The sequence below is a fragment of the Panicum virgatum genome, chromosome 7K, assembly GCF_016808335.1.
Source record: "Panicum virgatum strain AP13 chromosome 7K, P.virgatum_v5, whole genome shotgun sequence".
Classification (NCBI taxonomy): domain Eukaryota; kingdom Viridiplantae; phylum Streptophyta; class Magnoliopsida; order Poales; family Poaceae; genus Panicum; species Panicum virgatum.
In genome coordinates this window covers 46,857,103-46,870,534 of record NC_053142.1, presented here as the reverse complement: position 1 = coordinate 46,870,534, position 13,432 = coordinate 46,857,103, and the positions used below count along the sequence as shown (strand labels likewise).

Genomic DNA, 13,432 nt, shown 5'->3' with positions numbered 1-13,432 from the left:
CCTGACGATGACCCGAGAAGCGTACATGCCCAAGGTGTCAGGCGTGCACGTATAAACTATTCCGGCCGCCGCCGCCAGCTTTTCCGGGTCGAGGAAGCTGGCTGCACGGTTGCACCAGCACCACCGAACCTGACAGACACGACACGGTGGCCGAGCCGAGCCTTGCGCTGCGCGGTGGGTGTCACGTTCGCCGCCCCGCCCGTCCTTCCGCGGCAGCAAGGCTTTCATTCCCACCGTCCGTCCCCCTCCGCCGCGCCGTCGCTCTCCGCGTAGAAACGCCGGATCGGGTCGTGCCGCGCGCAGAGGGGACGCCCTGGCTGCCGCCACCGTCGCGGCGTCCACATGTCAGCCGCAGCGGCCACGGATGGCGACGGGCGCGACTGCGGCTCGCAGGGGCGGCGGCGGGGCCCCACGCCGCGAGGTTTCTCCGTTCCACACGCACACGCACACGCACACGCACACACAGCTCGGACGCCAGTGGGCGAGGCGACGACGACGACGCCCGCCCTTTGCCGTGTTTCGTTGTAACAGTAAAAATTTCGCGAGAAGAGAATTTGCATAGAATATTAAATATAATCTATTTGCAAAAAAATTTAGAGATGGATGTAACTATGCGAGCTGAATCTAATGAGTCTAATTAATACATGATTAGATACAATATTGCTACAGTGATCATGTTGTAATCATCATCAAATCATATGTCAAAGGCCTCATTATGTACAATATTGTTGCAGTACCCATAGTTATGGAAGTGCTTTTGTAATTAGACTTAATTTAATACTTCTAATTAGTTGTCAAAATTGCAAAAGTTTCCATCAAAACTTTTTCGCCCCTAACCAAATACAGCCAATATCGCGGATCGGCGGCCGGCACGTCGCGGGCCCCGTCTATATTCTTCTGTTTGTTTTTCCCCTCTTTTTTCTCTCCCTCTCCCCCGTCTCGCCTCGCTCACAAGTCCCAACCGCTCGCCGACCGCACGGCGTTGTCCGTTTCAGACCTCACACCGACGACCGACCGACGGGCTCCGTTTTCCCTTTCCTTTTCCTGTCCGAATTACGCCGACGGTTTCTCCAGTCATCGTGAAGTGATCGTGCTAGGTTCCGACAGAGCCAGTTCTCACCCATGGTCGGACCAGGTTTAGCTCTCGTCTAGGTTCCGACAGAGCCAGTTCTCACCCACGGTCGGACCAGGTTTAGCTCTCGTCGGGTACAAATTTGGCTCACGAATTTCTTTTTTCTATAGTAACTTTGGCTCTTTATTAATTCACCATAGGTTCAGTGATGTCTTTCATTTTTTTTAAAAAAAGAAAAGGTTCAGTGATGTCACGAGCCAATAAACACGTTTACAAATTCGGGAAGGGATGCGCCCAAATACTAACAGGATGATCCGGGTCCCTATTACACCCAAGACGAGCCAAATCACGAATTACCGTGGCAAATTAAATTTATTTTCTTTTTTAAAAGAAAGGCGACGCGGACGCGCGACGCTCGGAAGACACGGGATGCGTCGACGCGCGGCACGTTGACGGTGACTGACGACGGCGCCGGACTACCGGATCGTGCGTAGCTGACGGCACCGCGAGCGCGGGCGACGCGGCCGCGAGGAAACCGGGGGCCGGGACAGGCGGTGGCAGCGTCACGTTGCCCACGGGGGCGCAACGCGTGGGCGCGCACGCGCAGGTGGCGTGCCCTCGACAGCTCCCGCGTGACGGCCGCGTGGCCAGCGGCAAAGCGGGGGCGAGGAGGGGGCCTCCGCGCGCTGTGCTGCTCGGCGGACCTCTGACTCTGAACAGAGGAAAGGTGCTGCCACCAGAGGTTGCTTTGCTCCCAGGCCAAGGCGTCGGCGCGAGATCTGGGCGACCCAGCAGAGCAGCCTCGCGTTCGGCTCGGATCGGTGGCTCCTCCTCGTCCTCGCCGTCGTCTGCTGCAGCTGGATAATTTTCTCCGTCCATGGAATCTAATTAGTGTAATGCAGATTCTGTGATGTGAGATACGCATGCGTCTTTAATAACTGACAACAGAGGAGACATCGAAATCGTCCGAGGTAGAATTTCAGCTGGAGTGAACTACTAGTACAAACAATCAAACATTAGAAGCACTGGAGTGAACTACTGGACTGCATAGGAAACCGCAAGTGAACCAACGCAACGGTGGGCCGCCGCCCAGGTTGCTTTCCTCTCCTCTCCACTCCATTCCACGGTCTCCGAACGAAATGGCCATGTAGAAACAGCAATGGTGCGCGCGCTTGGGGAGGGTGGAAAACGAGTAATTTTTGCCCCCCGGCAGGCGGCAGCGCGCAGATCCGCGCGGGGATCTGGACGCTGCTTACGTGAAGCGCGGAGGGGGCGGCCGGTCATCGGCGCCGGATTTGGGCGGTGGCCGGTGGGAAACCCAACCCCAGGTCGGCAGGTCGGAAATCCGCCTCCTCCTCCTCCTCCCTGCTCTTTGCCGGATGTCAAGCGCGCGCGCGCACCACGGTCACACCCGGCGGCGCTCTTTGTTTGTCGCGGACCGCCGGCCGGCGCGTCGCGCGTGGGGGTGGTTTATTGCCTCTCCCCTATCGTCTCGTCCGCATCGCACCGACGGTTTCTCCGAGGCTACGTGCTGCATCGGCCACCGGTCACCAGTCAGTCCGCGTCCGCGAGGTTCCAACGGAGTCCCACGACGGCCGGGCACAGGAGAAGATGACCAGCTCGCGCCTAGCAATCTGGCTACCACGGCATGGCTCCAAGCCTCCACAAGATGTACACCATACACGGGTGATCGCTCGTGCCACTGCGGCAAATTAAAGACGCGACACGGTGTCGGTGCCTGGGCCCTACCGGCAGAGTTGCTTTTGCTCCTCTGCCAAGGCGCCGTCCTGCACGAACTCCAGGAAGGCGAGAGATCTGATGAGCCACGTACGGCGAAGCTCACGACCGGCTCAGCTCGAGACCTCGAGTGCGCCTCCTCGTCCTCGACCTGGTAACCGTCACCGTCTACTGCAGGCTGCAGATGGATCATCTCCTCCGACCACGGAACCTAATGAATCATGCGAACACAAAGATCACGCGAGGTAGATATTTATGACAGTTTCAAGCTTTTACAAGGAATCTAACCAAACTGCAAAACGAACTCAATAGTCGCGCTCGTGGAAACAAGCTGAAAAACGTTGTACTGCAGTTCAGCTCAGAAATGGCGCAACGGCTGAGTGCGTGTGTTAAGCGAGCGTGAATGAGAACATCAGCAACTGTAGGAACAGTTGCCCTAAAAAAAAGCAACTGTAGGACAGTCTTCGGGACGCGCCTCACCATTTGAAGAAGAGCCAGTGAAACTATTTTTTCCTTCTTCTTTTTTTGCCTTCCATGCTGTTCCAAACGGTTCTTGTCTACTGGATTTGAACGCACTTCTGCATAACCTCTATGGCTGTATCAATTCAGTTGGCCGACCCCAGTTGAGCTCTCCTGAGGTATCTCACAGTCATGTGATGAATTTGTGCTTGCAAGTGGAAGTGCCCGCCTAGTCTCTGGAGAGTACATGTGGGTCCGTGGAAACTGGTCAGCTTGTTGTGCACCATGATTCAAAGCAGGTTGTGTAGTTGCATCAACAGCATCCCATTCATTAGAGCCACCATGGGGAAATTGGTACTGAGCAGGACTAGGGTCAGGCTCTGCTAAATTTCTTTCAATCCCTGGATCTTCAGATAGATTTTGATTCGGGGAAGCATCTTCTCAAAAGGATCAATGTCAACTGGGTCCATCGACCTATTTACCAAGCTCTTACTACACCTGAGATGAGGCAAATCATTTAAATAATTTCATAAAATCTTACTTTCCCTTATATTTTTTTGATTTCCTCTACTACATTTGGCACTCGTTTTGCCATTTCCTGCTTCGCTTGGCAAAATCCGCTTGCACCTTGTCTGCATGAACCATATTATTGGGAATTTCACCAGCCTGCTGCTCGTCCATAGCTTGATCCAGAGACTCTGTCCTCTCCTGTTCAATGATACTAGGGACAACCACATTTCCAACTTTCTTCTTGCTGCCCACTATAACTTTGCCATTGCCAAACCTATCTTCTACCTTGTCAGTATGAACTGAAGACTTTGAAGGCGTTCCCTGTGCCTCCAATGCATAAACGGCCTGATTAGGAAGCTCCTCATGCACCTGTCTTGCTGGATAAGAATAAGGGCTAGCTGCAAACATATATTTCTTCTTGCTGGGCCTGGAAATAGTTTCATTGAGTGGCTCAGTATGCGGCTCCTCTCTATATGATGAAGGGTTAGCAGGTTCATTTTGTAGGCTTCCTAATATATGAATTTCTGTTCCAGTGTCAGCTGTGGATGAACTCTAAAGGAATGTCTCAGAAGCTGCACATGTTGTTTAGGCTGACAAATTGGCTAAGGGCATGTACAACGGACCGTTGTCAGCCGTAAACATGCAACAATTTTTTTGCAAAAATCTCCCTCACGGCGTGCAGTTACTCCCCACCCGTCGACTCGTTCATCTATGGCTGCGTCCCGTGCTCCCAGGCGAAGCGACGAGGAGGTCGGCCGTTGTACGACGTGATTCGGAGAGAGGACGGAGGCACACGATCTGTTGCGCGGCAGGTTTGATTTCAACCAGCGCCCTTTCGCTGTGCATTGTCAGTCTGCTCGCTTGTTTTGTGCAGACCACAAGTTCCTTCTCCTCCACGAGATTCCGACCACCATGATACATCCCGGCGCAAGTAAAAGGTAAAACAGAACTCCCTCGTCGTCCTCTTTCTTCTTCCCCAAATTTCAAGCCATCCCATAACCTAAATCATCGGCAATTTAACTAACAGTGAGCTTCTGTCCACCAGCCATGCAGCAGACCACCATCGCCTTCTTCCCCCGTGAGATTCCGGCCACCATGATACATCTCCGGCGCAAGTAAAAGGTAAAACGGAACCCCCTCGTTGTCCTCTTTCTTTTCCCCCAAATTCCAACCCCTCTCGTGCCCTAAATCATTAGCAATTTGACTCACAGTGGCTTCTATCCGTCAGCCATAGAGAAGACTGTCATTGCCTTCTTCCTCGCGAGATTTCGGCCACCATGATCCATCTCCAGCGCAAGTAAGAGGTAAAACGAAACCCTTTCGTTGTCCTCTTTCTTTTCTCTTAAATTTCAAGCTCTGTTACGCCCTAAATCATCGGCATTTTGACTAATAGTGAGCTTCTACCCGCCAGCCATGGAGGAGCTCGAGTTTTTCAATCGGCAAGAGTCATGTGAATATTACAATGTATTGTGCATTCTCGTGTATGCAACAAAGTGTCAACAAGGATTAAGTATATACTAGATCACCACAATTTCTGTATCAAAAGGATAAATTAAACACATTACAGACAGCTAAGCAGACAACACATTGTACAAGCCGTCTGTTTAACCTATCTGTTTGTGATAAAGAGGCAGCAGCTGTCTGCACTGTCGTACTTGCCCTACAAAGACTAAAACCCTATGACATATGTAATATTGCAGTGGGCCCGAACTTATTCCAAAATCGAAAAAAATGTAATATTGTAGTTTGTTCCTATACTGTTCAATCCTTGAAATTTGAGAATCAGACATAACACATGGCAATTAAACCAATTCATACCATATATCCTCGCTCTTTAATTCAATCTATTCCTATGATTGCCTCATTTCTTTTGTAATGTTTCCGAGTTTAATTCTTACACATTGCACTTCAACACAGCAAGATAGAAAAAAAAGGAACAGATTTGGTGCAAATTTTCCCCTCTAAGCGGAGAAATGTTGGATCACCCCGCTGAAATCCGAAAACCACGCGGAGCCCTCTTTCCTGACGGCCGCAGCGACCGGTTTCTGGGGATAGTCTGTACGCGTCTCTCCTTAACTCGTTTGCCACCGCGCGCTGATCTCACTCAAAATTGCTCCGTTCCCCACCCCAAGGGCCCGAGAGTGAAAAGCGGAAACCTAGCCATTTCGCCCGCCGCCATGGCGCCGCCGCCGGCGGAGTTCATCGAGGTGCGGTGCGCGGGGTGCGGCGAGACGCTGGAGGTGGAGCCGGCTCTCACCGAGTTCGCTTGCCCCGACTGCAGTACCCAGCAGGCGCTCCCGCCCGAGCTCATGCCGCCGCCCCCGCCTCGCCCGCGCCGGGCGCTTCCCATCCCTGGCCGCGGACCCGCCGCCGCTGTGCCTGTCCCTGTGCCCGTGCCCGTGGCACCAGCCCCCGCGAGTTTGCCGTGCGCCGCGTGCGCCGCGCTGCTGAGCGTGCCGGCGGGCCTCGCGCGCTTTGCGTGCCCTCTCTGCGGCGTCGAGCTCACTGTCGACGGCGGGCATCTCCGAGCATACCTCGCCTCCCCGCCCCGCGCCACAGTCTCCGTCCTGGCGCCGCCCCCGGCCGGCATTACTTTGAGTTCGAGGCCATCCCCACACCGCCGTCCCGAGGTGCGTTTCTAGTGTTTTAGAATCGTTACCAGAACACACATGCTTAAAGTTCATTTTCACTATATGGATTGGTTGGCGCTCTGTAAACCAGTTTAACTTGCTGCATTTGTCCCAGTGAAGCGTTGTATTAACTTAACAATATATCCCCTATTACCCTGTCACTAGAATCCTGATGTTCATCGGTCTTCTATATTTTTCATTGTGGAATCGAGCAAGAATAGGCTCACCTGCATTTTGTGTCTGTACGCTGTAGAATTTCTGGTTTATCAGCATTGCTATGGTTGCATTTTAGTTTGTATTTGCCTTTTGGACCACTCAAAGTCTCTGTATCAGAATTCAGAAATCATGAGTCTGATTCTGCCTTACTGTATGCCTAGTCAAATTTTTGCTGGTGACAGATATGTTTTACAAATTTGAATAGAGATTTGGTGAAGAGGGTTTGATACAGAGGTAGTGCGGGAATTTTCCAGGCATGGAAGACAAAATTGATAGATCGATTATTATACCATTCAAATGACCTGATTTGTCAATATCAGCGACAGCCATGACAGTTATACTTCTGCAGAATCTCTTATATTAGAACAATCTTTTCTTTACTCTTTTGTGCAGAGATGTATACAGTATTTTCTTATTGTCTTACTTCCTTTTGTATGCTTTTGTGTGGAGCAGGGTCAAGTAGAAAAGTATAATCACCTGACTCGTACAATTCACAGAGAGGAGACATTCAGCTCTTCCAAAACAGGAACAATCCACACTATGTTGGCACAAAAAGAGCCCAGTGTCTATTCAGCTCATAGAGAGGAGTCACGTATCGAGCCAATCAATAAGACCGTTGCAAAGTCTAGTGCGACAAAAACTAAATTGCCAGCTTGTCCTGAATCTACAGGTATGGAGAAAGTACGACAAGAGCCTCCCATACATGCAAGCTGTGCCTCTTGGGCACAAGTTTGTTCTTCCAATTATCCAGTTCGTGCACAAGGACAGCGACCTGTAGAGGACTTCACAAGTCATGGACAACAGATAAACAAACATCGAACTGTGCCAAGTACCATCCAGCACGAAACAATAGAGGCCCCAAATCAAGCCAATCGTGTTGAACAGGCCCAAGGTGACTATCACAGCAAGTCAACTGTATGGAATCTGAAGAGGAAAAGGAGCGGCAAGAGTGCCAGTGTTCAGAAGGGGAAGCAGAAGGGCTTGACTAGTTATCCAAATGGAGGGGTCCATCTTAGGCGTAGTACACGTTTGTCAAAGCAGCCAGAAAATCTTATCAACGATGAGCCTGTCCAGCAGCCAGCTGCATTGCATCAGTGTGATTCGGATCCTCTAAACATTGATAAAATCATCTCCAATCTGTGTTCCAGTCCATTGCCTCAGCACCAAATGCCTCAAGCAAGCTCAAGCCAGTCAGGCCAAGTTGATGCAGCGACTGGGCCACCTCAATCAAATCATGGTGCATCTCAAGATGGGCAATTCCCACTCTGCTACAGTCAATTGTACCCTCCGGAGGTCCTGGGTGAACACTTGCTTGATAGAATTGGCGACGAGCAGCCACATTCACCAGAGGATCAATTTCATATTATGCATGTGCAACAGGTACGAGAACCTTCAGGTCGTACCACTATCTGTCTCTGAGTTGCATGATCTGTGTTCCTACCGTGACTATTATTGAAGGCCATGGCAAGGATGCACCTCTCTCCAAAATTTGTCCTCAGGCATGCACTGCCAGATGATCATTTCTCATTTCTGATAGGCTTAGGCTGCCAGCAATCACCGTGGCACCTCACTATCTGTTTGCCACTGCTACATACGACCCTAATGCCCACCTCATCTCTGCCTTCTACCATGACAAGTTAGTCTGTATCATTCATCTTGTCTAATACTCACATGATATGTGTTTATAGTAAAAATAAATTACCCGCCAATTTTATGTGACTTTTCTTACTGAAGGGACTTGGTTTAAGTTTCTCCATGAATGCTACATGTCCAATATATCTGCATCGTTTAAATGATAATTTCATTGAGAATCACTCATTCAGGAGGGTGCACAGAGGGGCAACTCTCTATTAGGATCTGTTGTGAAATCGTCAGGGAAGCGCAGAGGTCGTGGACATCAGCCTACAAGACTAATCCAACCGCGAAGGGAAGTTGACAGGCCTGTCTTGACACCTAATATTATTGAGTATGTGTATCAATAAGTTGACAAATTATTTCTTATATATTCTTTATGTTCATGAGTCTTGACTTACTTGGCAGCAAATGGGATGTCAACCCACCTTGCCCTAAGGTGGCCTCTACCATCACTATTCTTTTGAAGCAGAAGTACCCTGGGTCTACCTATCTGCCAGCTGGTCAGCGAAGAGAAGTTCCTCCCAATGGAGAAGTGGTTCTCCAGTGGCAACAGTATCCCCCAGAAACAAGGGATGCTATTTTGAATGAATTTCTTGTAAGTAAAGTAGCCGAACACATTTGCTTTATGAAGTATTATTGAAGATATTTAACCATTGACCTCATATTTCAATGGTACTAGCAACGCTACAAGTGGGCCCCTGGCCGAGAAGCAGAGTGTCTGAAGCTATTTGAGCGCAGAGTAGCAAGACAATTTGCTGGCATCCTATCTGAAGAGAAGCGAAAGGTTAGAGTGAAGTTTGCTGCACTAGACAAATCTAATGAAGCTTCAGGTGCACACAGGTCCAACAGACATGCAGAGTCAGAAGATGAAGATCAAGAAGAAGCAGAGGACCAGGAGGCATTAGAGAGAAGTTATGACGATGACCCATTACTGTGGAAACGTTTCCCCCCTGCATGGATGTATCCAAGTTGGTGGGAGAGGTTATGTGAACACTGGGCCAAAGAAGAAGTCTTAAAGATGTCTTCCCAGAATAGGAAGAACAGATACACTGGAGGCCGTGCTCATCACACATCAGGTTCACGGAGCATTGCGATGCATAGGCAGATTATGGTAAGACATAAAGACAAATCTCCTTGGTAAACTCATTTCAGCACCAATTCCTGATTCTGTTTCAATTGAATAGGTTATAGAAAATGGTGGGGTGCCAGTGTCAGAACTAGAGGTATTCAACAAGACCCATAGGCGCAATGGTGGCACAGGGGAATTTGTCAGTGAGAGAGCAAAGCGAACTGTGGTAGGTGCTTGACGTTCATGTTCTTTGCATCATTACGACATGCAAAGTGTTTGGAGAGTTTATCAAATGGTTACTGAACCGTGTTTTGCATCCACTTCATTTTTCAGGAGGGCTTCAAGAAACGTATGGACGAGGCTGGTGATAAGATACACCCCCACCTTGCATGGGTGCAGGAAGTAGGAGGTCGGAACCGTGGAAGGTACTATGGGCTCACTGGTATCATTGACAAGGACAAGGTTGATGAGTTAGCAAAGTCCATGCCAAATAGTTCTGATATAAAAGGGCACAGGCAGAAGTTCACGCAGGAGCAGGTGCAGCAGATGATTAACCAGGCCCTGCAGGGGTTAAATGAAACCTGGGAAAAGAAGTTTAAGTCCTTGGAGAAAAGTTTGCGTGGCGTGCCACCATTAGGTATTGATCCTGAGGTATGCGAAGGATAATTGAGTACTGCATTTCTCATCTAAGGCCGCCTCCAATGGCAAGAGGCAGCAGCTGGCTCAAGCGAGCTCGGCACAGTATCGGCAGCTGCTTGGGTGAGCGTGCCTGTGAGAGGGGCGCTCATTGGCGAACGTGCGCGCTAGCGTGCACTGTTCATCGAATAAAAGAAAGCTATTAGCTGGCTATGAGCTGGCCGTTGGAGGAGGCTTAATTTCATTTAGGGTCTGTTTAGTTCCCACCCCGTAAACGCAAAAACGCAAAATTTTGCGAAGGAATCTTGCTAATTTGAAGTACTAAATGAAGTCTATTTACAAAACTTTTTGCATGGATGAGCTGTAAATCACGAGACGATTCTAATGGACCTACTTAATTCATGATTTTCAACAGTGATGCTACAGTAACCATCTGCTAATTATTGCTTAATCATAGATTAATTAGCATCATTAGATTCAAAAATCGATTTACAACTCATATGTGCAAAAAGTTTTGTAAATAGACTTCATTTAGTACTTCAAATTGGCAAGATTCTTTCGCAAAATTTTTTTTGCGTTTACACTCGCGATGAACTAAACACGGCCTTAGTTTAGAGGCTCAGCTGATGTATCTTTCTGTAGCATGCCCCTGGATCTTCTACAGCTAGAGAGGGAGGCCAGAAGGATCAGTCAAGACATAATCAGGTAATCCATCAAGTTATGAAACTTAGGTGTGGCATTCTAGAACAAGGAATACATAAACAATGTTTTTGGTACCAACGTTTCTGTATTGATGATCAAATTGCACCACTAGTATTCTTGGTAGAAAAATAAGATCAGCTAGAAATTAGAGTTGTCAACAGCTGCATATCTGGTCATGGAAGAGAATGGGGCATTGGGGACTGTTCTGTCAACAAAATAGGATTATTCCTTAACTAAACTCCAAATCATAAATTGCTCGGCCTGCATTCCTGCATGCATAAACCGGGCTTTTCCCTTCAGCCTGTTCAATTGGCGCAGATATGAAGTGATCTATTTTTTCCCGCTTTGCAGGATGCGTCAGATGCGCAGACTGGGGAAAGCCACGAGGAGAACGATGAGGAAGTGGTGTCTACAAGCGTCTAAATTGCATCACAGTGTTATTTGGAGATTGTGACAGATGTTTGTGCGCCCATCGTGCTCCAGAGAAATGCTGAAATGCACGGCTTTTCACCCAGGTGTCACTGCGTCAGGTGTGACTGTGGCTGGGCGCCCGCTTCGACGCTTTGACCGTCAATGATATGGAGTATCCCTTAGCTTGATTACTAAAAGTTTGGAAATTGTTGCTTGTATTGTTTTGGACTTTGGAAATTGTTGCATTTCAACGATGGAGATACATTTCGTTGCTTCGTGCAACAAATGTACTGCAGTTTCTCTAAAAAAAAAGTGCCGACCTCGTTTGCAGCATTTCAGACACCGCTACATGTAGCGAATGCAGCATATGTTGCCACAAGTTTTCAACCTTTAGTCCATTTTCACTGCATAAGCCGTACGACGCACATGTTGCCTTGCATAGGCATGGTAAGAGATGTAAAGAGATCTTCTTTCAAAAAAAATAAAAAGATGAAAGGAGATGTATTCCCTACTGGCCAGGGATGCAAGTTTATGCATGAGATGTGTTGGGCATGCCTAGTAGAGATGCTAGTTTAAGTCGGCCTATAATTCATTATGTTAAAATTGTTTCGCAGAAAAATCATTATGTTAAACTAGCTACATAAAATAATAATAAATAATAATAAAATGATTTTTTAGGAAGCACTTGTCGGTGTCCTGACCCGGCGGTCCAGACCCAACCAGTGATGTTGCTGCGTGTTTTTTGTTCCAGATGTTGATGCAAGAGGCAACACAGTAACGCACGAGTTTATCCTGGTTCCGGCCGTGGGGCCGTACGTCCAGCAAAGGGGTGTGCAAGAGCACTGTACTGTCCTGCACCGGGGGTGCCTGTAGTAGGGGTACAAGCGAGGCGAGAGAGGGAGGGAAGCTCCCAAGTCTCTGCTAGAGGGGGAGTTGATTGAGGCGAGTGCCAATATCGGGGCTTAGAAGAGTATATGTGCTCTGTGAGTAGTGCTGAGCGTTGTGTTCTACTGAAAAATGGGCCGACCCCCCTAAGGGAAGGCCCGCCTCCTCCTTTTATAGACATAAAGAGGGACGGTGTACATGCACAGGGGATCGTGGAAGTCGTCGTCTTCTCCCCGAATCGCGGGGGTGCAGTGGTCGAGCACTGTGGGAAGTACACTGTGGGGAATGGCGCCGGGCGTGACAGTCGTCCTTGGTCTTGCGGGGATTGCGCCGGCGTCCTGGCAGCTCCAGCGGGCGGCGTGGTCATTATTGTGGGAGGTACCGTCCTCCAGGCGTGGCGTGGCGGCGTCCCGAAGGTCCTACAGGCCAGGGTCTTGTCCAGGTCAAGGCCGGAGCCGCTTCCGAGGGTCGTGCCCATGCCGTTCGAGGGCTCCGCGGAAGGGAAAGTACGAAGGAGGTATGGGGAGTTGGCAGTATAGTAGCTGGAGCAGTGCCGAGCACGTCTTGCACTGCGTCGCAGGTTCCCACAGTGTCGCCACAGTGTCCGGAATGGCGGAGCAGTGACCGGAGTTGGCGGACGAGACTCCGGTCACCGCCACTGTGGGGAATGGCGGCCTGACGCCGTCTGACCCGGGCGCTGTGGAGGAGTGGTTGGCATTAATGCCTCCGTACGGCGGGCGGGTGAGTGGAAGGGCCGTTTGTCCTTTCCGTCGAGGGGTGGCCTTGAGTGAGGCGGAGACGTTCTGCTCGCTCGAGGGCAGGCTCGCTACCCTCGAGCGAGGCGGAGGTGCGGGGCGCGGTCGAGGGCTTCGGCGGGGAGCCCTCGAGCGAGGCGGAGATCACCCCGCGGGTCCGAGGGGGGTGCGGATGGGCCGCACTGCGTACGTGGGCCGCGTGTTGGGCTTCTTTGAGTCCTTTCCTTTCTTCCAGGTCGGAAGGAGACTGTAGGCCTTCGTTGGCCTGGTTGTCCAGCATGTGTTTGTGTTTTTAGGACGATTTTAATACCCTGATTAGGGTGCCCCTAATCATGGTATCCGACAGTAGCCCCCGAGCCTTTGGTCGAGTCAGGGGATTCGGCCAAAGGGTATTTCGTCAAATTTACCCCTTGATGTGATCGATCGGTGCTGCGCTCCCGCCAGACGAATCCGGATGCTGGCCTGGCGGATGCGACAACTCGTCGGTCGGGGTAGTGCGCCTGCTGAAAAAGTACTCCGAGGCGCGCCCCTTCTTGTCTTGTTTCGGTGACGAGACGCGTCAGCGCACTGAGCAGGCCAGGGCCATGATGGCACCTTCCGCTTTGCAGCTGGCGTATTGCCGCGCGGTCCCGCGTTCAGGGTCTCAACCCTGCTTTCCTTGGTCGCCTTGCGACGCGCCATTCGAGGGCAGTCGGCCAGCGCCGATGCTGGGCTG

The 13,432-nt window shown here is 50.3% G+C and overlaps 1 protein-coding gene across 2 annotated transcripts; it reads left to right on the top strand.

Annotated features, from left to right (window-relative positions):
• The first annotated feature begins 5,881 nt into the window (after positions 1-5,881).
• On the top strand, positions 5,882-11,415 carry LOC120641724. Of its 2 annotated transcripts, XM_039917943.1 has the most exons (10): positions 5,882-6,408; positions 7,078-7,921; positions 8,002-8,123; positions 8,448-8,590; positions 8,665-8,854; positions 8,939-9,370; positions 9,444-9,554; positions 9,662-9,979; positions 10,607-10,669; positions 11,018-11,415. In XM_039917943.1, the coding sequence occupies exons 1-10, from the start codon at positions 5,956-5,958 to the stop codon at positions 11,087-11,089; spliced, it is 2,748 nt and encodes a 915-aa protein (XP_039773877.1). In that variant the 5' UTR covers positions 5,882-5,955; the 3' UTR covers positions 11,090-11,415. The 2 variants fall into 2 exon arrangements, with proteins under 2 accessions (XP_039773877.1, XP_039773878.1); XM_039917944.1 differs by having other exon boundaries at positions 5,922-6,408; positions 7,078-8,004.
• Positions 11,416-13,432: the final 2,017 nt, after the last annotated feature.

Excerpts from the sequence above, each read along its gene's own strand:
- LOC120641724 (XM_039917943.1), top strand. The coding sequence starts at position 5,956 with ATGGCGCCGCCGCCGGCGGAGTTCATCGAGGTGCGGTGCGCGGGGTGC. Across the intron at positions 8,124-8,447 it reads TCTCCAAAATTTGTCCTCAG|GAGGGTGCACAGAGGGGCAA; the intron begins GCATGCACTGCC and ends TCACTCATTCAG. Across the intron at positions 10,670-11,017 it reads ATCAGTCAAGACATAATCAG|GATGCGTCAGATGCGCAGAC; the intron begins GTAATCCATCAA and ends CCCGCTTTGCAG.